The sequence below is a fragment of the Schistocerca gregaria genome, chromosome 1, assembly GCF_023897955.1.
Source record: "Schistocerca gregaria isolate iqSchGreg1 chromosome 1, iqSchGreg1.2, whole genome shotgun sequence".
NCBI classification, from domain to species: Eukaryota; Metazoa; Arthropoda; class Insecta; order Orthoptera; family Acrididae; genus Schistocerca; species Schistocerca gregaria.
Genome location: NC_064920.1, coordinates 1,069,861,004 through 1,069,888,069, shown reverse-complemented (window position 1 = coordinate 1,069,888,069; position 27,066 = coordinate 1,069,861,004). Strand labels below are relative to the sequence as shown.

The window sequence follows — 27,066 nt, the reverse complement described above, 5'->3', positions numbered from 1 at the left end:
GCTTGCGGTAAATAAACGTAAAAGGTGGACGAAGCCCTAAACAGATGTATGCTGAAAAATTCTGACCCAGATGGTAAGGAAATTTTTAGGGTCGGTAGCCTTTTCTTATTATTAAAATTCCCTGTGACCTTCGTCGTTTCGATATCATTTAATTAATGGTATTGAAATATTTTTCCTGTGGTAGTCTTTGATGAGTCCCGGTTCACAGTTGTCGAGTTGTGTGTTTTGAATGTTGTGGAGGCGTAGTTTCAATAACTTCTGAGCTGTTTGTTATGGACGCTGTGTAGTGAATGTGTTGCAATAGCATATAGCAATTTGTTGTCATTTGCTGCAACGTTGCAGGTAATTTGACTTTAAGTTGGTCACAAAAACTCAGACTACCCGTAATATGCAGTTAAGAAGTGGTAATATAATTTTTTCAAATGATTTTTCGCACTAGGCAGCAGGCACAAAATATTTTTCAGTGAGCAACGTTTGAATATGTAAGTGAACCAAATACGAACGCAACGCTGTGTCAACGTATTTGATACTTGTTTTATAATATTTGTAGTTATGCATTACGAATTTTACGATTGAACAGCCGTTCATATAAGCGTTAAGCTACTTCATAATGCTATTTATGAAGGAAAATCAAAAATAAATTATTTATTATATTAATAACTGTAATTTTTTAAAGTCAGTATTTATTTACATTGTGGTTCTAACAAAGAAGCGAATGAATGATAAAAGGGAAATTAAAATATTGTGTGCAGAAGCTCACTCTGACTTCTTCCAAATATGAAATAAATGTTCAGTGTGTTGGACCATAAACCTCAAGGTGCGAGGTTTAAACCTAATTCTAGAATATTTTTCTTTCACCCTTGATAGTGATTTGTATATGTTTGAAGTGCCTTGTTGTAGAGGTGCGAAAAACCGAGGAGGACATGAATATACAACAAATAATATTGCAGCATACTCCCCCTCCTTTGTAATTATAATCGTCTCCTGTACATACTTAGTCGCCTTTGCGTTTGAAATTAGGACATGTACCTTCCTAGCTGATTTTTCAAAACTGCACATACTTGTCAGCAAAGAGCGTCATTACGTTGTTATTAGTAAGGAAAATATATAAAAAGTTTCTGTGTGTCTGTCACCGTTTTATCATTTCAAGGTTACCGATTTCAGTCCTTGTCGACGTCATATTAGTAGTTAAACAGTCGTCTTGCAGAAATGCTAGCAATTTTTTTAGTACATAACTCTTATGTATTAGGCCCTATATTTCAAAGTGAAACTGATAGTGTTTGCTTAAGAAGTGCTACTGTGTAGCTGCAGATATGATCCTAAAATGGATGACATTGTGTGAATTTCATAATATTGAAATAATTAACAGCGATTGACACACTGAAAAGAGGTGCTTTTGTAGGTGATTACCTCTCTCTCCTATCCATGCTGTTTTTCAAGTGTTTGACCCATCCAACCGTAATAATAAATGATAGTATGCATATATATGTAGGCACATGAATGATTTCTCTGAACATTATGAGGTAGAAAAGTTATGTCTTGCATTTCAATTCCATAGAGAAGATTCTAAAGCAGTCCGCTTATTGCTTAAAATTTCCAAAATATACTAACGAATTTTATTCAGTTAAACTTGGTAAGATAAATGTCAGGAGGCATGTTATCAGTTGACCAAGGAGCCCCAAAAATTGTATACTTCACACGAGTATTGGTCCTTTTTGATTCATGTAACTTCGTTCCTAAATGTGCTCTGGCAGCGTAATGATCACAGAGTTTTTGTTTTCAAGCTCAGTGTGGATACTGTTCAAAGCCTCCACAGATATGCAGAAATATACCCTGAATTTAAATCTGTTCATCACTGTGAAATTACTCATCACACATTATGCATTGTTTGTATCGTAACTTTCTACATGTGAATTTATTGAATTGAAATTTGATGGTGGTTCGAGGACCTAGTAACGGCAATTGTTAAAATCCAAACCTGTGACCTCCACTATAGTAGTGATGCCACACATGGGCAGACTGTAACCTAGTGGTGGCATTCACAAGTATTTTTGAGACACCCACAAATATTATTACCAATTCCCCTTACTAATCTTAAAACAAATTAATTATTGTGAACAGAGCATTGTGAAGGCAAAAAATGGCATTTGGTAACATTTTGAAAATAAATTTCCACATTTTCATATATCATCCGAAGAACGTAAACTTCCTGCGCCTGGGTTCAATTCCCGGCGGGTTCAGGGATTTTCTCTGCCTCGTGATGACTGGGTGTTGTGTGATGTCCTTAGGTTAGTTAGGTTTAAGTAGTTCTAAGTTCTAGGGGACTGATGACCATAGATGTTAAGTCCCATAGTGCTCAGAGCCATTTGAACCATTTTTTGAAGAATGTAAAATTTGGAGATTGTGCACACTATAATAAAGTACTGTAGGGAAAAAAATCAGATGCCTTTTACTTAAAACCATAAAGACAGGAAAAAATTGCGTACTTTGACTTGACTTATTTCCTGTTGTTCCTGTCGGATCATAGGGCAGCAATAAAGACCTTCCATCTTATTCTGTTGGCAGCCAAATATTTCACTTCACTCCATGATTTACCAGCTTTTGTTCTTTTCCATGTCTTTCGGACAGCCACGTCTACATGTTCCTTGTGGGTTCCAATCCATTGCTGCCTTTTCAACAGCTCCTTGTTGTCTGCATATAGTGTGACCAATCCACCTCCATTTTCTTTCCTTTATTTGTTCACGGACTGGTCGTTGGATTGTCATCTCCCACAATTTTTCATTTGATATAACATCTGTCCACCTCACCTTTATAATTTGCCGAAGACACTTGTTTATGAAAACTTGCAGCTGGTTTACAATCAGATGTTCTTATTACGCCAGACAGGGTACAGTTGTACAAAAGCTCCATTTGCCTTCCGTATATGGCTCTTTACATCCTCCTTGGCCCCTCCATCTTTACAGACGCAACTTCCTAGATGTACAAAGGAGTCTACTTGTTCCAATTCCTTTCCATACACTGTTAGCTTCGCTTGTTTTCAGATTGTGTTCTCATTTCCTTAGTTTTCTGAACATTTATTTTAAGTCCTGCAATTTCTGCTTCCTCTTTTAGTCTTTCTGACTTTTCTTCCATGTCTCACAATCTTTGCAAGAGCTGACAGATATTGTCAGCAAAGTCGAGGTCTTCAAGCCTGTCTTGCATTCCCCACTGAATACCTCTTCTCCTACCATCAACAACTCTTTTCATTATTCTGTCCAGTACCAACAAGAACAAGGTAGGTGTCTGAATACATCCCTGCCCCACCCCAGCATTTGTTAGGATAGAGTTAATAAGTTTCCCATTGTGTAGCACCCTACATTCATATCCATCATATGTGACTTTAATATTATTTCTTGTATTTGATGGTATTCCATATTCTTCCAAGGTATGCCACTTAACTCTCCTATTAAGAGAGTCAAATGCCTATTCAAAACCAATAAATGTAAGATAGTGTGTGTTCTCCATTCTGCACTCTGCTCAAGTATTATACGCAGTGTTTTGACGAGATCGACACAACTTCTGTGGTCTCTAAACCCAGCATGATCTTTTCTCAGTCGTGCCTCGACTGAGTCCTTGATGTGATTTAGCTTCAATCTACAGAGTACTTTACTTGGTACAAGTAGGAGGGTGATGCCTTGCTGGTTATTACAGTTGTTAGTATCCCCTTTCTTTGGCAGCTTAATAATCAGCCCATCTTTCCAATCCTTTGATATTTTCTCTTCTGACCATATCGTCTCAAACAATGAATGCAGTCGATTTACTGTGGTGTAAATGTCTGCTTATTTTGAGAGCTATTTTAATTTCAGTTTTAGTTGGTGTGTGTACATTGATTCTGTCACTGGCATCTGGAAAATTCCATTGCCTCTTCCTCTCATCAGGTTGCTCTCTCACTTCAGAAAAATGTTCTCTCCATCGTCTAAGATGGTCTTCTTCTGTCATCAACAGTCGACCCTCCTTGCTTTTCACAGGTCTTTTCTTGTTGAAACCTTTTTTGGACAACATTCGAGTGATACGATCCAGTTCTTTTGCATCACCCCTTGCTGCAGCTGTCTCTGCTCTTAGAGCTTGCTCATCCATCCACTTTCTCTTATCATTCCTCACACTCCTCTTTGAGAGTCAGTAGCTGCATACTCAGTTTGCATTCAAGTTTTCTGCTGTCTTGTTTTATTCATATTTAATTTTGCCTTAATCTTCTTCCTACAGCTGATCAAATTTCATGTATGCTTAGACATCCAATCTTTTTTCAGGTGGTTTTAACGCCAAGGACCTGTTTGCACACATTGCAATACCGGTAGACGTCCTTAACCTGAGTCCATGTATCATCAACACTATTTTCATAATTTTCTTGTGCTTCTTGGAGTGCCTTGTAGCAGTTCCTTAGCTCAATACAGAAACCTTCTTGTTTGCTGTTGTTGTAAGTTTTCCCACATCTAATTTTTTGTTTCGTTGTTCAAACTTTCTATTTGTAGCCATTATTTTTAGTCTAAAATTTGCAACAATAAGGTTGTGATCACTGCCAACATCAGCCCCATGTTTATTTCTCACATTCATCAGCGACCTTCTAAATTTTTTGCTTAGCGCTATGTGATCAATTTGGTTTTCCATTCTGTGATCAGGGGATACCCATGTAACCTTATGGCAATTCTTGCATGGGAATAATGTACCTCCAATCACCAAATCATGACTGGCACAGAAATTTGTAAACATGCCCCCATTTTCATTCATTTCTCTGATACCATGGACTCCCTTTACATGCTCTAGGCATTCATTGTTCTTTCCTACTTTTGCATTTAGGTCTCCCATAATAATCAAGATGTTTTTCTTACTGGTACTTTTAATGGTGTCACTTAAGAAGAGGTAAAACTTTTTTTTTCTTTTTAGTATCTGAGGTTTCTGTAGGAGCATAGCATTGGATGACAGTGACATTTTGAATGATTGTCTTAAAACGTGCTGTCAGTAGTCTTTCTGAAACTGGTTTCCATTCCATAAGGCTCTTTTTAGGTCCTTTGGTTAACAAAAGTCCAACTCCATTTCTGCATCCTCTCCAGCGGGTCCAGAGTATAAAAAGGTGTATCCATCTTGTTTGGATTTCTCCAAAATCTAGCCATCTCACCTCACTAAGTCCAAGAATGTTGTCCAGCCTGTAACTCGTCATCTCCTTTGTAACCTGTTTCAGTCTGCTGGCTTCTCTCAATGTTCTAATATTCCAGAAACATATTTTCATTGTCCTTTTCATGCCAAAAATCGTCATATTTGATTTCTGCTGTTTCTTTAATCACTTGTTTTTGGGAGTGCTGGTAATTGGCCCACAGCTCCCTAGTCTGGTGGTGGGGCTGCCACCTAAGAGCCTCCAGACTTGCCCGATTTTCTTTTAAGGGTTTACTCCCCTAGCACAGCTGGCTTTCCTACGCGTAAGAGTCCCCCCTTACGCTTTACTATGATTTGAGGTGACAGGACAAGGACAGGCTTGAGATAGGTGAAAATGCCCAGTGGGCAGGACAAGGACAGAGTAAGGACAGGTTTGGGATAGGTGAAAAGGCCCAGTGGGCCGTTGCGGGACACACTTTGTCTGGTTCCTCTCCCTCGGCTAATCCGGCATGGGTGACCCTGCCAGTAGCTAAACTACTGCCGGCATAGCCCTCAGGATCCAGAGCACGCAAACCCCCTCACCTGCACGGACAGTGCTACTGTAAGGCGGTGTCCACTGAGGAGGGCATACTTTCACTTTTGTATTTTATTTTGCAAAACACAGGATTCACCATTACGTCAAATATCACATAAAGAGAAAGGTATAATCCCTGATTATTATTATTATTATTTCAAAATAATCCTCAAAACACAGGCTCTCACTTGAGAAAACTATTGTAATTAATGAAGTTTTTGTTCCTTTGTTATTTTTTGTTTTTATAACACACAATAGTTTTAATTTTTTTCAAAGAACATAAAATAAACCATTGAAATTACAAGGATCTCGATAATATACTTTTGACATACCGGTAACTGAAACTTTAAGTTATTAAACTTATTAAAGCCAACAGTGTTTTAAAAAAAGGTCAAATTAATGCGTTTTTAAACAGCACTACATAGAACGACATATTTGACAAGAGTAACTTTTTTCTGAGTAGAGCACATACACTTATCTGAAAATTAAATTCTTCCAGTTTTTTCAACAACAGCAAACACCTGAAGAATGGGAACAGGCCAAATATCCTCTTGTAGCAGCATACATTAGCACACATCGTCAACAAGTTTGAGCTGATTTGTTCTTCGTAGCTGTCAAAGGAGTTCACACACCAGCCACCAGGATAGCTGTGATTATTCTCTCTCTGCTGCAATGCAATGCCTTACGACTAAAAGTTTCTGTAGTTTGTTCTACTTAAATGATTTGATCAAAGTACACTGGAACTGATGTTTCATGTCTGTGCCTGGCTAAGTTTACAAACACTTATAACATTTGGCTCAGACAGTGGTGACGCCAATGTGATGTAGTCAGTGTGAATAAGACTGTTACAAGAAGAATTAAGACTGACTCCTCAAGATTCAAAATTTTCTGAGATTGTGGAAATACCCGCTGTATTACAATTTGCAGTGTGGCTACTCCCATTTTAGCCACACAGTCCCGCCCTACATTTGCTCAAGTCAAGGAAAGTTTTCTCTGCGCTGTAGTAACAACATACTCCACAAAATTTCCACTAGTGGTTAGCGAACAAGATCGTCGCTGCAGAAGTCCATGATATAATAACTACACCACCTGCAGCAGCTTGAGGCAGAGTTGATGCATAAGGTGTCCAACTCTTAGGAATAGTGTGAGATGCAATTACTTACACAGGAAGACGTTGGAGACAGAAAACCATCTCAGTATCTCTGACATCTGCATGGCAGGGTCAATGTGAGTATGGTACTGAATGTACTGCTGTGCATTTGTGGAGCATCCGGCTGCTGGCTCAAGTAAAGGCTCTTGTAACGTCCCAGACAAAGATGCTACTAGATGCTATAGTGGGCCTGGCTGATAGAATTTAGGATGCAATTGGGCCATCCCCATTCAGTATAGCTGCGGTGGTGGGCAACAGCGACAGCCTATCGACAGCTTCAATGATGTGTGCGCCTTATGACTAGCTTGCAAATAAGGTTGACGCCCTGAACAAACAAACCAGCAATCTATTCTCTAGCTGGAATGCTAGAGGATGCTTTCATAGAAGGTAGAGAACTCGTTCCTCCACAAACTTCTTAGCAGAGTGTGGCACAGCACAGAGGCCATCTTCAGAAGTTTTATTAGGTGTGTAAATGCACTTCACCTCACACCTTTCCAAATAGCAATGACAATCTGATGTTGGTGCACCCGATTGCCAGTTGCCATCCCTGCATCTGTTCATAACAGATCAGAAGACAGGACAGTAGTATGTGGTGCTCACGGGATATGATTTATGTATATACCCATAGACACTGTTGAATAAGTATCTGCAGCTGATTTTGTTGTACATCTGCGGCCAACAACTTGATCATAGAGACACACAGCATGCAACACACAGATTTGGGTTTAGGATTATGGTGCACTTTTACTTGCAACTTTATCATAGCAGATGTGACTGAACCCATTATCAGGGCCGACTTCCGGCGCAATACTGTCTGCAGCTAGACATTACCAATGCATGTCTCATCCATAGCATCACTGGCCTAGCTGTTGCTGGGTTTTGACACAGTGCAGCAAAGCACAGCACCAAGCTTATTCACTTGGCAGGTAGCAGATACATTGAGCTGCTGGAGCAGCTGCCATGTATTACATAACCTCCAGATGCTCCGAAAGAGGTAGGCCACAGCAGTGTGTACTACATTTAGACTGCTGTGGGTGCAACAATTTCCTGTAGGCCGAGATGCCTTACCTCCAACTATTATGTTATTGCCAAGGCAGAATTCAATTTTCTGCTGAAGGAAGGCATCATTCGATTTTCTAGTAATCCACGGTCGTTGCCTGTACAGCGAAGCGTGGCATTCACATGGAGATTACCACACCCTTAATTCGGAGCGTAGCCATGTATGGAAGTGAAACATGGACAATAAATAGTTTGGACAAGAGAATAGAAGCTTTCGAAATGTGGTGCTATAGAAGAATGTTGAAGATTAGGTGGGTAGATCACGTAACTAATGAGGAGATATTTGAATAGGATTGGGGAGAAGAGAAGTTTGTGGCACAACTTGACTAGAAGAAGGGATCGGTTGGTAGGACATGTTCTGAGGCATCAAGGGACCACAAATTTAGCATTGGAGGGCAGCGTGGCGGGTAAAAATCGTAGAGTGAGACCAAGAGGTGAATACACTAAGCAGATTCAGAAGGATGTAGGTTGCAGCAGGTACTGGGAGATGAAGGAGCTTGCACATGATAGATTAGCATGGAGAGCTGCATCAAACCAGTCTCAGGACTGAGACCACAACAACAACAACAACAACGCTAGAATGATACCAGATCATTATCCAGTACCACTGATAATAGGCCATAATTGTGCTTCACATGGCGGAACCAAAAACAGAAACAGTATTGAGGATTTCTCTGAGAGAAACCGCAAAAGGAACAATTAACTGCAGTATTGTCTGGTCCTAAAATCGAGGGGAAAATGCCAACCCAGTGGACGAAAGCTAAGAGCTCTGATTTTGAAGCAGCTGAACAAAGTATAGCAAATGCAGCACATCCTGTGTTAGAAACACCCCTTGTGCTGATGATGGATGCAAGCCAAACCACAATCGGTGCAGCATTGCAACAGCATGTAATTGGTGCATACTAGTCAGTTGCATTTTATTCACACAAGCTTTCTCCGTCACAACAGAAATGGAGGGCATTTGATTGTAAACTTCTTGCTGTATATGAAGCTATCAAATACTTTTGCTCACGGTTGGAGGCAAAAGTGTTTACAACTTTTGCTGACCGCAAACCATCTATGCTTTCCGACAGAATACAATAAATGCTCACAACAACAACAACAACAACATAATCAGATGGAATTTATTGCTTCATTATTCAGCACTGGTGTATGCAACATATGAGTAATTGATAACATAAAAGACAACTGCCTATCCCACATAAATAGCATAATGAATAAAAGAGATATTGCTCACCTCGACAAAGCACAAGAGTCGGACTAGGAGCATCAGGACATTCTGAAAGATGCTTCCTCCAGCCTTCAGCTGAAACTGTTCATTGTTCCTGACACAAATGTAGAGCTTTATTGTGAAGTCTCAAAAGAGAGATCTCATCTGATCCTACCTTCCTCATTCTGCAGACAGGTTTTTGAGAGCCTTTACAAGTTATGCCACCTTGGCATCAGATCTTCAGTTCAACTGTTGAGCTTGGGCACATGCATATGTTCAGTATCAACATAGTAAGGTACCTCACCAAATAATTGCACCTATGGGAAATTTCCCTGACACAACACAAGATTTACACATTTTCACATGACATAGTAGGACCACTGCCTTCATTGAATGGTAAATGATACCTGTTAACAGCGACTGACCAAATTACACCCTGGCCTGGAGCCATGTCATTTGACAATATTTCAGTAGAAACACTGTTCTCCACCTTCGTTTCACACTGGATTTCACTCTTTGTTTGCCCACTACACATCACAACAGACCATGGCTGAACAATTTGCCCAGCTGAGCAAACCCTGTGGTACTATACAGCAGAAGACCATAAGCTATCACCCAATTGGTGATGACATGATAGAATGCTGGCACTGTTCATTAAAAGTCACACTCACGTCTCATGATTCAAATTGGACAACAGCTTGACCGTTGGTCTTGCTTGGTCTGCGAATCACTTACAAACCCGACCTCTACTGTTCATCGGCTGAGCTCATTTACAGTGAAACGCTGTGACTGCTGGACAAGTTTATTGATACAAGTGCAGTTGAGATGTATTACACCAATCAAACAGATTGTATGTCCTCCCTGAAAGAACATATGACTAAAAACCAGCCTTATCAAGCCTTTAACTGGGCCCTCAGTGTGCCGTCGGCAGAGGTGAAAAAACCATCGAGATTTTGATTAACAGCAAACTATTAAAGAACAAATTCAAAAACTCAACAAAATCAAACTAAAAGAACAATAATCAATACCAAAATAATATCCATTACTGTTTCAGTTGACAGGGTTAAGCCGCCTTTTTGTTACCAGAATTACTACAAACACTTGCACAGTGTAACCAGCCATAGTCTGCTCACCGAGTAGAGCAACCTCCACTGGAAGTTGAAACTCAACTAGAGCACTGAATTTATTCTGGATGGCACATATGCTTCCTGTTCCAATTCATGAATGACCCTCCATTTTCTCCGAGGGTGGCATACATCATCATGAAGCCATCAAGTGATTGTACCTGCCCTTGTTCAAATGTGTGTTCATATTACAACTCAACACAACTATTTAGTGAGTGTGCTTAACTTTCTGTGGTTTTTTTAAATAAATGTTTTGATGAAAGTGCACCAGAATTTATATTTTGTGTCTGTGCTTGGCTGAGTTTATGAACACTTATAACACTTTGTTCAGAAGACTATCAACTAGTCTTGTGACACACTCACTTGGGCAAATGGAATGATGTAGAGGGATCCATAAATTGTACAATAACATTATGTTCTGTTGTCTTCAGTTCAAAGACTATCCAAAAGTACCACAGAATGGTTGGTGTATTTAAGATCTACAAGTCTTGATGGCATATGTCCTTGCTGATTGATTACATACGAGACAATGCGCACCAAGGTGCAATAAAGGGACGTGTTCAGTTGCTGACAGTAAGTGACACTGAACTAGTCTCAGCACAAAATTCAAAATAGTTTCAAAGTTTGTGAAAATTTAGCACAGCAAGCACAGAATTGTTTTAAAGAAAAAGATTTCTTAGCGGAACAAAATCTGAAAAGAGGGTACAAATTGATTCTGAAGTAGCTGATTTAGTAATAAATTTTTACCATTGTGATGAACAGTCTAAAAAGATATAAAAATCACAGGTAAAAAGCAATGTGAAAGAAAATTGTTAAATTTAGGCAGTTTACATGACATTTATTCAAATTATAAAAGCAAATAACCAGAAACTATAGCTCCACTAGGGGGCTCACCACTCCACCCACCTTTGCAGTGCTACTCCCCTTTCTGCATTGCGTGTCTATCATCTTGCTATTCTTTTCCCCTCCCTTGGTGACAAAGTTGTTCCTGGTAAAACTGTGTATGAATTCATCCTGTCCACTCATCTTCCTTTCCCCATCCTTCCTTTTCGTACCCTTCCTCCACTTAGGTATTTGGTGTCTCTCTTTTGCCGTTTCTTCTTCCTCCTTCCTGTGCATTCATGAAGGCCGGCCCAAGGTTTGATGTTTAATAGGTGACTGGGTAACGTGTAATTCCCAGTGCCAGGTTGACAGGTAGGGCTCGTATATACCAGCTGGTACAGGCCAGGCCCAGGAAGGGTTGATAGCTTGAGCTGGTACCTTTCTCTATACCAAATGATCCCTCTGTCTGGAGTCGGGGAGGTATGGACAATCACCTAAAGCAGGTGAGGCCCCCACCGCCTGAAGGGGGGTGGGGAGGGGGGGCAGCAGGAAGGAGTGCACATGGTGAGTTCCTCATCTCAAAAACATAAATTAGTCGAGTTAAAAGAATCAGTGCCTCTCTCAGCTGCACACCGATACCTCATGGTCTCACACATTGAAGATGATCACTATTTCCCAACAGTTAATCCATTTCTTATTCAGAAGGGTGTAGATGTCATTGCCAATCTTGTGTGGCCATGATCTCAGTTGCCTAATGGGTCCTTGCCTTTGGAGATGGATAGAGCTTTTCAAGTGTAGAAACTGCTTAATGCAACACTTCTCCACAGCTATCCTGTTAAAGTAGAGGCCCACCACACTCTAAATTCCTCCCATGGTTTCATAAACATTCACCTGCTGCTTGATGTCTTGACTGAGCTTGCAAAAACAGTCTGTCTCACTGACCAGGGAGTGACTGCAGTTCACCGCATCATAAAAAGGGTTGATAAAGAATTACTGCCAACCTACACTCTATACCTCACATTTGACCACGTGGTATTTCTGTCAAAAATTAAGCTTTTACTATTAAACCATGTATCCTGAATCCCACACGTTGCTATAAATGTCAGTGCTACTATCAAGCATGTGAATCTTGTAAAAATACAGCCAAATGCCTAACCTGCGGCAGGGAAACACGTGAGGGTGAGTGACCACCACCTTCTCCTCACTGGATCAAGTGCAGTGGTGATCATGCTGCTTCCTTCCATGACTGTCCAATCTACCTCAGTGAGAGAGCCGTTCAGGAGATTAGGGTGAAGGAATAGGTTCCCACTCGCATTGCTCAGGAAATGTTGGCTAGCCACATACCTTGTACACCACCCTCTTGCAAATTATATTACAGTCTCACTACACCCTGACCTATGAAGGATATGGCTATGCAGACTTTCGACTTCCAGTTCAGTGTCATGGCTGTGAAATCGTCCAGCTCCAAGGTCACACACTTATCACCACCTGCTACGGTAGCACACCACACCAACGAGCCTTTGCCAGCAACATTGCATGCCTCACAAACAGAAGCACGGAAATCCAAAAAGATGTACCGTCATGATGACTTTCTGCTCACATCTAGCCAGCCATCATGTGGGTCTGCACCTGAAAAACGCCAAGGTCCTAAGCGGTCAAAAAAGGCAAACGATGTTCCCCTTCTCGACCTTGGAGTTCTTCTTCAGTTGTGTCACCATGCAATATATTCACCCAGCAGTCCTTCGTTTCACTGGGATGCACCAACAACCAGTGTGCTAGCCAGCCAAAGGCAAATACCAACACCTCTGTCGAACTAATGGACCAGGATTCTCCAGGCTCTGAACCTGGTCGTTGTGTGTGTTCGAATTCTGGCATTCGGAAGCCACTACAGTGACTACCCCCCTATTTGACTTATCTCCTGTCCGTCATCGGATATGGTTATTCTCCGATGAAACATTTGTGGCATCGGCTCCAGTAGGATTGAATTACAGCTCCACAGTCATACTGTCCAGTTATTTTCTGCCTCCAGTAAACAAAATTACACCCTCACAATCACTTTCACCTTCCACACTTCAGTTCGTTTTATCCTTCCTCTCTGAGGCACGGCCTCTGGCTCATGGGGAGTCATGTTGCTCATTCAAGAAGATATGTATAGTCACATCATTTCCTTGAGCTATATGCGGTGTAAGTTCGAGAACCTCTTGTCGACCCCTATTCAATAGTCTGGGAATTCTAACATTGCCCTCACAGTATATATTTTCTTTGATGTCGTTTGTTGTTAGCAGTATTAGCCTATTCCCAAGAGTTAGCAGCTTTCACTCAGTTAATACTAGGCAGAAATCCAATCTGCATGTGGAATGCACTTCCTTGGCTCTTGTGCAGAAAGGAGTGCAGTATTCTGCTGCATCCATTTTCAATAGGCTACCACAAGAACTCAAAAATCTTAGCAGTAGCCCAAACTCTTTTAAGTCTAAACTGAAGAGTTTCCTCGTGGCTCACTCCTTATATTCTGTTGAGGAGCTCCTGGAAGAGTTAAAAATTTAAGCAAATTCCAGTGTTACATTGTTGATTTTCTTTATTTAAAATTACGACTTGTCACCTGAATATGTTTTTTTATATTTCATTTTATCTGTTTCTAATATCGTGTTATAATTTCATGTATTGACTCGTTCCACGACCATGGAGACTTTTCCTTAATTTGGTCCGACGGAACACTAAATAAAAAAATTAAAATAAAAAAAAAAATGTTTGTAAGAGCACATATTTTTCCTGCCTTGATGGTGTTACTTATAGGCATGAGATATTTTTTCTGCAATCCTTATGCTATTGAGTATACAGACTCCAAATTTCACAGTTTTTCGATGATACCTAAAAAAATGGTTATTTAGTTTCAAAATGTTAACAAGTGTGATTTTTGCTATCAAAATGTAAAAAAAATGACAAAAATTCCAGATTTTGCAGTGCAATAAGATGCAGACAGAGAGAGATGAAGTGCTAAAATTTGGTAGGGTTTCTTACCTCCATCAGGTGAACAAATATGAGTTGTTCCATGGGAAACTTTGTGTTTTCTGGTTGAATTGAAGATGGATCAAAGGGCAAGGTATAAGGAGACAGTGTAGTGAAAGATAATCAAAAAGTGATGCCATAGCGGTAATGCTGTAGTGTTGGTACGGATAGGTGCATGCTAGACACAAGAGAAAGGAGATAGGGATGCAGAGGTTGGGATGGAGATAACTGCTGAGAAAAGAGAATAGGTGAAAGTTCGTAGACATATAAATCTAATGAAAGTGTAGACAGAGTAGTAGTTCAAAAATAAGAAGGTGGTAATGGATATGGAACAATGAGTAGTGGAGACAGCTGTCTGGAGGATTGTTGGATTAAGGATGAGGGGTGGGGGGGTTATGCATATTAAGATGTGTAAAATACACTGATTGGTTGTAGCATGACACTTATTTAACCTTCCCCAAATGATACAGTGTACTCACTGGACCTTATCTCTGTAATCCCATTCACTGCAAGATATCTGCCCTCCATATTGAATTTACTGTTAACTCTTGTACTGATAAAAAATGTCGTCAACGTCGGGAAAATGTTAATTCCAGGAACGTAAAAGTGGGGTTATACAGTTATTTTAGACCTTGCAGCTACAAATATGCCTGCCTTACCTTATTGACAGTGTCAGTATAGAGACAAGGAGTTGTTACCATGATATTATCATAGCTGAAGTTAATAAATCCATCAAGAAGGCTAAAAGAATGTTTTTGCTAGAAAGAGCAGAAAAGTAGTTGTTTGCATTCCACTTAGACAATCAATGGACATAATTTAGTTCAAGTATGGTGAACATAGAAGAGCTATGGGGAAAGTATCACATTCTGGAGAAGTATGTGCTTAGTAAGTAGATTAAGGATGGAAAAGACCCACCGTGATTTATTAGCAAAATTCAGAAAATGCTGGAGACTGTTGCACTCTCAGTTCAAAAAAGAATGAGCAAATGAAAACAAGCAAAAGATAGTAGGAGTTGGTGCATCTATAAAAAAAGTTGATTTTTAAAGAGCAACTTCCACAACTGAAGACAGTCAGTTGCTCCTCACAATGATGATGGAGGATATCGTCGAAAGCTCGAGATTTTATCAAGAATTGATGTGGCAAGAAAACCGAGAATGTTTAACATATAAGCAACTTCCACAGTCATACCTTAGCAAAAGATCATGTCAAGAACCCAAGAAAATTCTGGTCCTGCATTAAATCGTTAAGTGTTTCAAAAGCTTCTGCCCAGTCACTCGTTGACTCGTCTGGTTTGCCAATACAAGACAGGAAAAGAAAAGCTGAATTTTAAATTTTGTGTTTAAGAAGCCATTCGTGCCCCGGAGGATTTTACAAACATATGTACAGAATACCATGTGGAGCACATAAGTACTAGGTATAAAGAAGTAACTGAAAGAGTTGGAAACGAATAAGTTGCCAGGTCTGGATGGAATCCCAATTTGGTTTCACATAGAGTACTCTATGGCACTTGTCCCTCACTTAGCTTGGATTTATTGTGAATCTCTTTCCCAGTGCAAAGTTGCAAGTGACAAAGGGGGGGGGGGGGCACTTATGACTCCTGTATATAATAAGGGTAAAGGAACAGACTTACAAAACTACAGACCAATATCCTTAAAATTTGTTTGTTCATAATTGTTGAACATACTGAGTCCAAATATAATAAACTTCCTTGAGATGGAAAAGCATATGGCCACAAATCAGCATGTATTGAGAAAACATCTCTCATATGAAACTCAGCTTGCCCTTGTCATCACATTTGCTGTGAACCATGGATGAAGGACATTAGGCAGGTTCCATATTACTAGATTTCAGGAAAGCTTTTGACACAGTGCCCCATTGTAAACTAGTAATGAAGGTAAGAGGTTATGGAATAGGTTCTCCTCAATGGCAAGTGTCCATCAGAGACAAGGGTGTCATCAGGAGTGCCCCATGGAAGTGTAATAGGACTACTCTTATTCTATATATACATCAGAAATCTTACACACAGGGTAAGTAGCTGTTTGATGAGATGGTGTGGTGAAAATGAAGGTACATCTTAGAGTGACCGTAGGAGGCTACACGATGACATAGGCAATATTTTTAGTTGATGTGATAAATGGTAGCTTACCCAAAAACTAGAAAAATGTAAGTTAGTGCACATGCGTAGGAGGAACAGTTATGTAACATTAGAGTATAGTATCAGTGGTGTGCTGCTTGGCTCAGTCACATTGATTAAATGTTGTTGTTGGTGCGGTCTTCAGTCCTGAGACTGGTTTGATGCAGCTCTCCATGTTACTCTATCCTGTGCAAGCCTCTTCATCTCCCAGTACCTACTGCAACCTGCATCCTTTTGAATCTGCTTAGTGTATTCATCTCTTGGTCTCCCTCTACGATTTTTACCCTCCACACTGCCCTCCAATACTAAATTGGTGATCCCTTGATGCCTCAGAACATGTCCTACCAACCGATCCCTTCTTCTGGTCAAGTTGTGCCACAAACTTCTCTTCTCCCCAATCCTATTCAGTACCTCCTCATTAGTTATGTGATCTACCCATCTAATCTTCAGCATTCTTCTGTAGCACCACATTTCGAAAGCTTCTATTCTCTTCTTGTCCAAACTATTTATCGTCCATGTTTCACTTCCATACATGGCTACACTCCATACGAATACTTTCAGAAATTACTTCCCGACACTTAAATCTATACTCGATGTTAACAAATTTCTCTTCTTCAGAAATGCTTTCCTTGCCATTGCCAGTCTACATTTTATATCCTCACTACTTCGTCCATCATCAGTTATTTTGATCCCCAAATAGCAAAACTCCTTTAAGTGTCTCATTTCCTAATCTAATTCCCTCAGCATCACCCGACTTAATTAGACTACATTCCATTATCCTCGTTTTGCTTTTGTTGATGTTCATCTTATATACTCCTTTCAAGATGCTATCCATTCAATTCAACAGATCTTCCAAGTCCTTTGCTGTCTCCGACAGAATTACAATGTCATCAGCAAACCTCAAAGTTTTTATTTCTTCTCCGTGGATTTTAATACCTACTCCGAATTTTTCTTTTGTTTCCTTTACTGCTTGCTCAATATACAGATTGAATAACATCGGCGAGAGGCTACAACCCTGTCTTACTCCCTTCCCAACAACTGCTTCCCTTTCATGTCCCTCGACTCTTATAACTGCCATCTGGTTTCTGTACAAATTGTAAATAGCCTTTCGCTCCCTGAATTTCACCCCTGCCACTTTAGAATTTGAAAGAGAGTATTCCAGTCAACATTGTCAAAAGCTTTCTCTAAGTCTACAAATGCTAGATACGTAGGTTTGCCTGTCCTTAATCTTTCTTCTAAGATAAGTCGTAAGGTCAGTATTGCCTCACGTGTTCCAGTATTTCTACGGAATCCAAACTGATCTTCCCCGAGTTCAGCTTCTACTAGTTTTTCCATTCGTCTGTAAAGAATTCGTGTTAGTATTTTGCAGCTGTGGCTTATTAAACTGATAGTTCGGTAATTTTCACATCTGTCAACACCTGCTTTCTTTGGGATTGGAATTATTATATTCTTCTTGAAGTCTGAGGGTATTTCACCTGTCTGATACATCTTGATCACCAGATGGTAGAGTTTTGTCAGGACTTGCTCTCCCAAGGCCGTCAATAGTTCTAATGGAACGTTGTTTACTCCGGGGGCCTTGTTTCGACTCAGGTCTTTCAGTGCTCTGTCAAACTCTTCACGCAGTATCGTATCTCCCATTTCATCTTCATCTACATCCTCTTCCATTTCCATAATATTGTGCTCAAGTACATCATCCTTGTATAGACCCTCTATATACTCCTTCCACCTTTCTGCTTTCCCTTCTTTGATTAAATATCTAGGCACAATGTTGCAATGCAATATGAAATGAACCAAACATATAAGGATGGTAGCAGGAAGGCAAAAGTTGACTTTGGTTTATTGGGAGAATTTTGAGGAAGTGTAGCTCACCTATAAATGAAATCATGTACAGAACAGTAGCATGAATATTCTAATTAGTGCTTCTGTGCTTGGGATCTCGACCAGGTATGATTAAATAAATACATTAAAGCAGTTCTGAGGTAGGCTGCTAGATTTCTTTACTACTAGTTCTGATAAAGTATTATGGAGATGCTTTGTGAACTCAAATGGGAATCCCTGGAGGCAATACGATAACATTTTCAAGAAACGCATTTGAGAAAATTTAGGTAACCAGCATATGAAACTGAATGCAGAATGATTTTGTGCCTCTGACGTACATCTTATGTAAGGACCACAAAAGTAAGATACGAGTAATTAAGGCTCGTACTGGAGCATATAGACAACTGTTTCTCCATTGCTCAGTTGTGAGTGGAACAGGAGAGGAAATGACTAGTAGTGGTAAACTGCATAGAGTGACTTCACTGCCTGATCTAGAATTTCACATAGCCTCTTAGGCACACACCACTACCTTTCTCATACATTCTCTCTCTCTCTCTCTCTCTCTCTCTCTCTCTCTCTCTCTCTCTCTCTCTCACACACACACACACACACACACACACACACACACACACACACACATAATGGAATGATAGTGAAAGTCCTGAAGGTGGCATTTTTTGTATGATATCATCATGTTCTGTAGTATTTATTTGTGAAAATGATGGGTGTGTTTTCTCATTTAATTTTTATGTCAGTCAGCATTGCTCATTTTTTTATTTTCCTCTCAGGTCCTTAATGGGTAGAACTCAGGAAACTTAATCTTCAGCAATCAACATTCTTGTTATGAAATCCTGTTGATTTACATGGCAATTTCCGTTTTGGTAATGAAACATTTAAGTGTTCACCCAGTTTCTATATCAATGTTAAACATTACTGCAACCCCACACAAAAAGGGGCATTAAATATATAAGGCCAAGAATGCTCCTTTCATACTGTGTTCTCCGTATTGCACAACACTGCTGCCCTTAACTCTTCTACATCTATACTTTGCAAGCTACTTCACAGTGACTCGGGAAGGCTGCAGGGAGAAGGGGGGGACGGGGAGGATTGTACTGTGTGTCCTCCTTTTTTGTCATAGTGGTATATGATTTTCAAGAACAACAATTGTTGGTAAGCTTCTGTATGAGTTCAGATCTGTCTAGTTCCACCTTATAGCCTTTTTGTGAGATGTACAGAGGAGGTAGCAATATATTGATTTGTCTCTTCTAAGAACATACTCTTTCCAAATTTGAAGCCTATCTTGTAGTGTCTGCCATTAGAATTTGCCGAGCATTTCTGTGAACCTTTGCAATGAATAATTGAACCTGTTGTGAAACACACTGTTCTTCTTCAGATCTTCTCTATTTCCTCCATCAATCCTGTCTGGTACGTATCCCAGACCAGTGAGTAATATGCCAGTATTGGGCCAATGAGGGCATTTTAAGCGGCCTCCATTGTGGGTGGACTACACTTCTTGAGGATCTTTCAGATGAATCTCAGTCTGGTGTCTATCTTAGCCGGCCGGAGTAACTGAGCGGTTCTAGACGCTACAGTCTGGAACCACACGACCACTACGGTCGCAGGTTCGAATCCTGCCTTGGGCATGGATGTGTGTGATGTCCTTAAGTTAGTTAGGTTTAAGTAGTTCTAAGTTATAGGGGACTGATGACCTCAGAAGTTAAGTCCCATAGTGCTCAGAGCCTTTGAACCATTTTTTTTGTCTAGTTTAATGTGGTTGTTCCACTTTAAATTGCCCAATAACCATACTCCTAGATATTTTATGGATGTGACTGCTTCCAGTGATTACCACAATTCTGTAATAATTCAATAATGGATCTTTCCACATCATCTGCAGTGTGCTATATTTGTTTATAGATCTGCCTGGATAGCCTCATGTGTTAGCATGCCACTTCTGGGCCCATATCAGATCTGCCTTATGGATTGACAATGAGGGAGAATTTGCTTAGCCAGCCTGGATGTGGTTTGCAGTCTGTTCCCCACATTCGACTAGATTAATGAATATCAGGCTGATAGCCATGTGTCATATCAATTACACTATTTGCAGAAATTTAGAAGACATTTGCACACTTTCACGTGGGATAATATTAGACACAGACAGATGGTGGTGCACAAATTCAACTACAGGAAGGGCATCTGGCCACCCTCTGCTACTCAACATACTGACTAATTCAGAATAAAATGCTGATCCCGTGAAGACCCGGGACAAGGTTGTTTAAGTTGAGAGCCAAGTGTCGAGCCATGTATCAGGCGTTGTTTTCCTGCATTTTGCTATAATTTTCTAGTATTGCAAATTTTCTGTGTATTACAGCATCGTCCACAAAAAACCTCATGGAAATTCTGACACTACCCTTTAGATAATTTATGTATATTGTCGAAAAGTAATGGTCTTACAATGCTCCTTAGGGGTGCACCTGAGGTTCCTATTACATATGAAAGTTTCTGCCATTGAGACTAACATGCTGCGTTCTGTTTATGGACCCTTCAATCCAGTCACATAGCTGGGCTGATGCCTTTGGGATGTGAAGGAATATGGTATCAATATGGACGCCTGCATCTGTTGTTTCCTTGATCCTGAAGGCAATTAGAGCGACCAGGTTTCACACAATAATTGTTTTTGGAATCCATTTAGATTCCTACAGAATGAGGTTTTCGGTCTCCAGAAATGTCCTAGTACGCAAGCATAAAACTCGTTTCTAAATTCTACAACATAGTAATGTCAGCAGTACAGGCCTATTGTTTTATGCACCTTTTTGATGACTTATGAAAACGGGAATGACCTGCCTTTTTTTCTGATCGCTAGAAATGTTTTTCTCTCCAGTAACCTACTGCTAGAAGGGGAGTTAAGTTATTTCACGTACTCTATGTAGAATTATATTGGTATCCCATTGGAACCAGTGGCCTTTTCTCTGTTGAGCAATTTCAGTTGATTTTCTGTCCTGTAGTCACTTATTTTGTGATGTGTTATTTTGACATTCATATGACTATTTAGGGCAGTGTGATCTTCCTCAGTGAAACAGTTTTGGAAAAAGGAGTTTAGTATTTCAACCGTTTCTGTGGCATCCTCCATTTTGATGCCATTATGGTCACAATGTCTGAACAGATGGCTTCAATCTTTTTATTGATTTAGTGGAGGAACCAAAAGTTCTTTAGATTTTCTGTCTGATAAGAAGACAGATCTGTTATAATGTAGGCTGGACACCTGTCTTTGCTTTCAGCATCTTTCTTTGAAAACAGCAAAGAAAAACTTGCACATAATAAGTACACCACTACTTCTCTGCTTTAATGGCAGTGGCAGTGGCAAACTGTTCAAATGTAGACACTGTTCAAGACCATTAATTTAATGAAGCAACTGTAGAAAAGGAAATATGGAGCAGATTTGTGTGTTATTGTTGCATGTTATAACGTAAGCTCACAACCAGTCTCCTTCATTTGCGTCATGAGCAGAACAGGATGTGAACTTTGAAAAGGGTCAGATTTCAAAATAGTTTCAAAAATAAGAAATAGTTACTTAAAAGTAATATTCTCTTGCCAGTTGTCTGTTATTTTCATACCACATTGCTGTGTTTCCCATAGGCCTAAATCGAATGGACTGAAACAGAGACATAAAACACAAAATGTTTTAAATGTGAAACAGCCTGTTAATGACTTACCAGTACTCTAGCACAAATAAATGCAGGGCTCATTATGTACCTGCTTTTCTTTCTGGTACACGTTGATCCATCTGCAACACTAATTACAGTATTTTTTTTTTGTTTCAGTGCAAAAGCTATGTCCAAAATGTTGAAGAGGAAATTTGATGACGACGTGGACTCTACCTCTGGAGGAAGAGCTAAGCAAGACGAATTGGAGGTGACAGGTGTTTCACGCTCAGGTCGAGTTCGCAAGAAGTCTTCAAAACTGATGGATTTTGAATCACCTGATGATATTGACAATCGGTATAGGCGACGTGGTGGCGACTCATTTAGTTCTCCTGTTGCTGGTAGCAGTGGCGGCAGAGGGCGAGGCAGGGCATCGTCCACATTACACTCAGACCGCACAACATCCAGTTCTGGTGTCCATCATCGTGATACCTTGTCAAATGATGGGGGAGACGATATCTATTCAAGTTCAGATGAGTTCACAGGAGATGTTCAAGACGATGAATCCAGTTCCAGTTCTTCATCATCTTCTGATGATGAAGCAGCATCTGACGAAGATCGACTTGTGGAAGAACGTAATACAACAGCCATTCCCGATGAAAGCAACAGCCGGACAGGCGATGAAGGACCTTCAGGCTCAGGAACAGCATCTCGTGGAGGTCAGTCACTGTATATGCTCGAGAAATCAACTAAGAAGAAACTTGTGGTGCGAGATGGTCGTGTAGTTGGACGTACTAAAGCACAACGGAAGGATAAAGGCAAAACACGGTTCACTGCCTACATGCTTTGGGCAAAGGAGGTTAGGCAGGAAATACTGCGTGCTAATCCCGACACAGACTTTGCTACTATTAGTAAGCGCCTCGGTGAGCTCTGGGCAACAGTACCCAACAACGAGAAGTACGCTTGGAAAAGGCGTGCTAAACGTGTCGCTCTGACCAAGCCCGGATCAGATGCATCGGCACAGAGTTCTGTAACTCAAGGAGTTAGCGGATCAAGTCAGCAGACGGACGGTGGTCGCTGGCGGACTTCCGGGTCCCGCTCGAAGTTCATCAATAAAGCTGGTGGTGTATCCTCATTATCGGGTGCAACATCGGGGGCAGCCACTAGGCAAGAAAGTGGCAGTACTACTGGAGGAATGTCAGTGACTGGCGCAGTTGGAAGTGGTTCACGCAGTAGCGCAGGTACATCAGCATCAAGTGGAAGTGCACGCCACCACCACCAGCAGCAGCAGCAGCAGCAGCAGGTTGCAGAGGCCAAGGCTGGAACTGCAGCAGGAGCTTCTGGTGGGCGGGGACTGGTAGCTGAGCCTGCAGTGGGACCCGGCTTATACAAGGTGGTTGGCACACAGCCCGTGGATGTGGCAGCTCATCTGAAGTTGCTCGGGGAATCACTCGGTATTATTGGTGAACGCCTGAAAGAACATGAGGGTCAAATTGCTGTTTCTGGTAGCTTATCTGTCTTGCTGGACTCACTTCTGTGTGCTCTTGGCCCTCTTATTTGCCTGACACGGCAGCTGCCAGAAACCAACAGCTGTCCACCGGAGATGCTGTCGAAACTGCTAGACAACATTGCCTACTTTATGCCAGGCCTCTAGTGGTAAAAGGAGAGGTGTGCTCTGAAGACAACTCTCTGGTGTAGTGAGTGTTTCATTTATCACAAACATAATTCTCTTATTATGGATCTCTTCATTTAGACTTGTATAGACTAAGCACTCTTGCCTGCCCATTCCAAACAATTTTGCGTGTTCTGACATTTACTATCCCCTTCCCTCCATTCTTGCATTCCATAACCACATTCATGTTCGCAGTTGATGGTAATAATTTTAGGTTTGATAATTTCACTGTCAGTAATAACACAATGTGCAGGTCTTGAAGTTTCAGTTTGCTTAAAATGTTTGCATCAAGAAATTATCGTAGTTACGTCCTGCCACAGGTCTGCATGGAGATGTAAAATAGTTAGATTTTACTGTGGAGAGTAATTGCTTTTCGAACATCCAGACAAGGTTTGTGTATCGTTGCATACATAAGATAAAATGCCCATATCAAAATCTTTAATTTAGGAACTTTAGAGTTAAAGGTACATGAAAAAGGGGGAGGGGGGATTTGAGCGAGTAAATGCTATAACTGTTAGCATGATTCCACTTAACAAATGTTTCTGTAAGAGAAGGAGATATAAAAGATTTCTGATTATCGTCTTCGAAAAAGCAGTGTCTCAATTATCCCCCCACTCCTTTTTTCTAGTTATTATCAGTCCATTTATTCTTAAGGAGAATTTGAGTAACACAGAGTTAAGAGCTCATAACACAGAGTTAAGAGCTCATAACACAGAGTTAAGAGCTCATAACACAGAGTTAAGAGCTCATAACACAGAGTTAAGAACTCGTGATAAATATAAATAATAAATGTAAATTAACAAGTGTTTACTCTAGACGATTGAAAGAGAGCATTGCTGAGAAGAGCATTGATTGTGTGAACCCAAGCAAACAGTGCATTTTTGTTTATATGGCACTAAAGTCATATTCACAGATATAAGATCGAATGCTGCCATCGTGAAGTAGTTGCAATGAAAAACAGTGATATCCATACAGGTGTGTTGTGTATGTCAGCTGCACTGTTGGTGATGCAGAAATCAAAGCTTAAAACTGGGGGTGGGTTTGAATTTTTGCAGAAGCATCAGACATGTGCTGGTAGTGCACTAGTCATTGAATTGTAGTTCCCAACTTAATTAGGCCAAAATTTTGCATGTATGTCAGTGTACAATTTTTTGCTGGCTGCTTAATGGTATTGAGGGAAAAAATGCGAAGCAGGACAATTACGAACGAGCAGTCTTACCTGAAGAAAGAGTAGCTCTTACAATCTGGCTCTTAGCAACTGGTTGCATTCTGATTCTCAGCAAATGGAGACAGTTACACCATTCTCGAGTGTTTATTTCACATTTCAGCAACAGCTATATCACTTACCAGAGTGTAAGTTCCTAAGTCTTGAATGCTTTATGTACAGCACGAAAGAATTACATTAAGTAAGGAAAATAATATCAATAAATGTGAATAATGTAAAGTAAAAATATACAAATGACCTGTCATAGATGATAAAACATCTATTACTTTATGTCTGTGGTTCCCAACCATTCTGAGATCATTACCACTGAGTGCAATCAAATATTAGCTAATTACCCCCCACCCCTCCTCCAAAAAAGTTATTGTCAACTTTAACCTTAGTAGAAAAAATTCTTTGATTGCTTTTATTTATGAAATGATTCAAGATAAACAGTATTTAGTTCTTGTTTGTGTCTTACTAAACAAAGAACTAATGCATCAATGACAGAATCACACTGTATATTTCTAACCATCTTTTTATATGTGGTTTCTCAGGAAATGCACATAATAAGTCATGCTCTGAGTCTATTCAGATCCTTTGTTTCATTGATGTCATAATAAAAAAATCTGTTTTCAAATATGTATATCTAGAGTGCAGTGTTTCTTATTGTGGGCTTTGTTTTGGTATTGTGTGTGCTAGAATGAATGATGAAGCAATACCCAGTGCATCACAAGTGCTATCAACAACTCCTACTCAGAAACGAAAGCTGCACCACTGCCCTACCTAGTGACACTTGCTTCTTCCACACCCTATACACCAAACTAAAACCAACCCAGTTAAAATGTGTTGGCTGTAATTATGTTTGTAAATCACTTGATTGCTGGTCCTCCTTTTCCAAGCTGGCAGAAATCAGAAGACTTGAGCATACCAATGCTTCATGTCTGATTGTGTAGAGTAGCATAGTACCCAGTAGTTACTGTCTGTTGTATTACCAATTAATTAGTTTCTCCATTTCAAAGTGAATATTGAAGGACTTTCTGGTGCATTCTAGGAACTACATAAAACTCAGACAAGACATCTTCACATATATAACATTTGTTACTTGCATGTCTCACTCATAGACACATAGTACAAAACAGAATATATGTTTGTAGAGATTGGACAGTGTGAAGAAGATGATGATTATACATTCATTTCATGAGATGTAATTTCTGCAACACCATGTCACGCTTTAATGATAATATTTGAAGAAAAAAAACATTATTGATATCTTATATAATCAATAAAGTCTTACAAAATTATAGTGGCAATAATAATATTCTTTCAAAAATAATTTAGTTTTGTGACTTAGAGAAAGTGAAACCATTTTGGTTTCTACCCCCTCGGAAAGATTCATTATATGCCTCAGGGAATAATTACCTCCACGTTGGAACCACTGTTTTATATAATAAAATCTGCCTTGTAGTTTCTATTGATAACATACAGTGAAGATAAAAACTTACATTCATGCATACAAACACACACTTAGAACATAGTGTAGTAAGCTGAAACTCACATTCATGCATACAAACACACACTTAGAAGATAGTGTAGTAAGCTCATCAGTGATATACTACTTATGAAGCATTGTGTGTCCAATTTCTGCTCAACAAGTGCAATTTATAGATATGAAGGCCAAAACAGTACAATAATTTAATTATTCCTGTTGTTTCAGCTTCCTTGCCAAAGAAGAGAGTGGCTGCTGACTGTGAAGGTTTAGAAAGACCCGAGGAACTTGTCACACTGCCTTGGAGATTTGCATGGAAGGCACTGTGAAATTGGTGCTCCTACCAGTAGTGGAACTGATTTTTATGAGTACAGTTATGACAGGTTTTTAAGTGTAGTTTTGTTAGGAGCCACTTAATGTATCCAAACATCAGTCCTAAAGGATGCATATTAGATGGTGGAATCTGACAAATACTTCAGTTTTGGAAACAGGTTGATGCTAATGTTTTAGTGTACCAGAGGAGGTGCCACTAGTAGGGAGAACAACAAATGTGCTTTACACATTCAAGGGAGACCAAGCACTTGCCTGCATGAATATATGTTGAAACCATGCTTTGGTGAACACACATGACAGCTGGTTGAAAGTGCTTTCAACTACAGAGTCGGTCGAGGTAGGAGGGTGGTAGTGAACATTTTGAGAATTACGCCTGCAGTTTTCCTGATGTTGAGAAAACTTGCTTCTGAGTTCGTCGACAGCTGTGTAGTAGTTGTGCAAGCTTGCACATATCTGCATATTTTTTAAGAAAAAGTTGGAGCTCAATACACTTGTACACACTAATAGGACCAATTGACAACAAAACTGAAAATTGAAGTGTGGTTCTTGTCAGCTGCTGGCAAGGTAGTGAACACAAGAGATCATTTTTATGTGTGAGACCTGTGCCTTGAAAATCTTCAAAGACACATGCAGAAATCTTAAATAGATTTGCACAACATTTTAACTCAGATGGGTGAGTCACGTGGCAAGACAATTGTGATTAATATGT

General features: G+C 40.0%; 1 protein-coding gene across 2 annotated transcripts; it reads left to right on the top strand.

Annotated features, from left to right (window-relative positions):
- LOC126281594 (HMG box-containing protein 4) lies at positions 1-23,358 on the top strand. Of its 2 annotated transcripts, none has more exons than XM_049980683.1 (2): positions 1-73; positions 21,843-23,358. In XM_049980683.1, the coding sequence occupies exon 2, from the start codon at positions 21,853-21,855 to the stop codon at positions 23,314-23,316; it is 1,464 nt and encodes a 487-aa protein (XP_049836640.1). In that variant the 5' UTR covers positions 1-73; positions 21,843-21,852; the 3' UTR covers positions 23,317-23,358. The 2 variants fall into 2 exon arrangements, with proteins under 2 accessions (XP_049836640.1, XP_049836650.1); XM_049980693.1 differs by lacking the exon at positions 1-73 and adding an exon at positions 185-342.
- Positions 23,359-27,066: the final 3,708 nt, after the last annotated feature.

What these genes read in the sequence shown, in the direction of transcription:
- LOC126281594 (XM_049980683.1), top strand. Translation starts at nt 21,853, where the DNA reads ATGTCCAAAATGTTGAAGAGGAAATTTGATGACGACGTGGACTCTACC.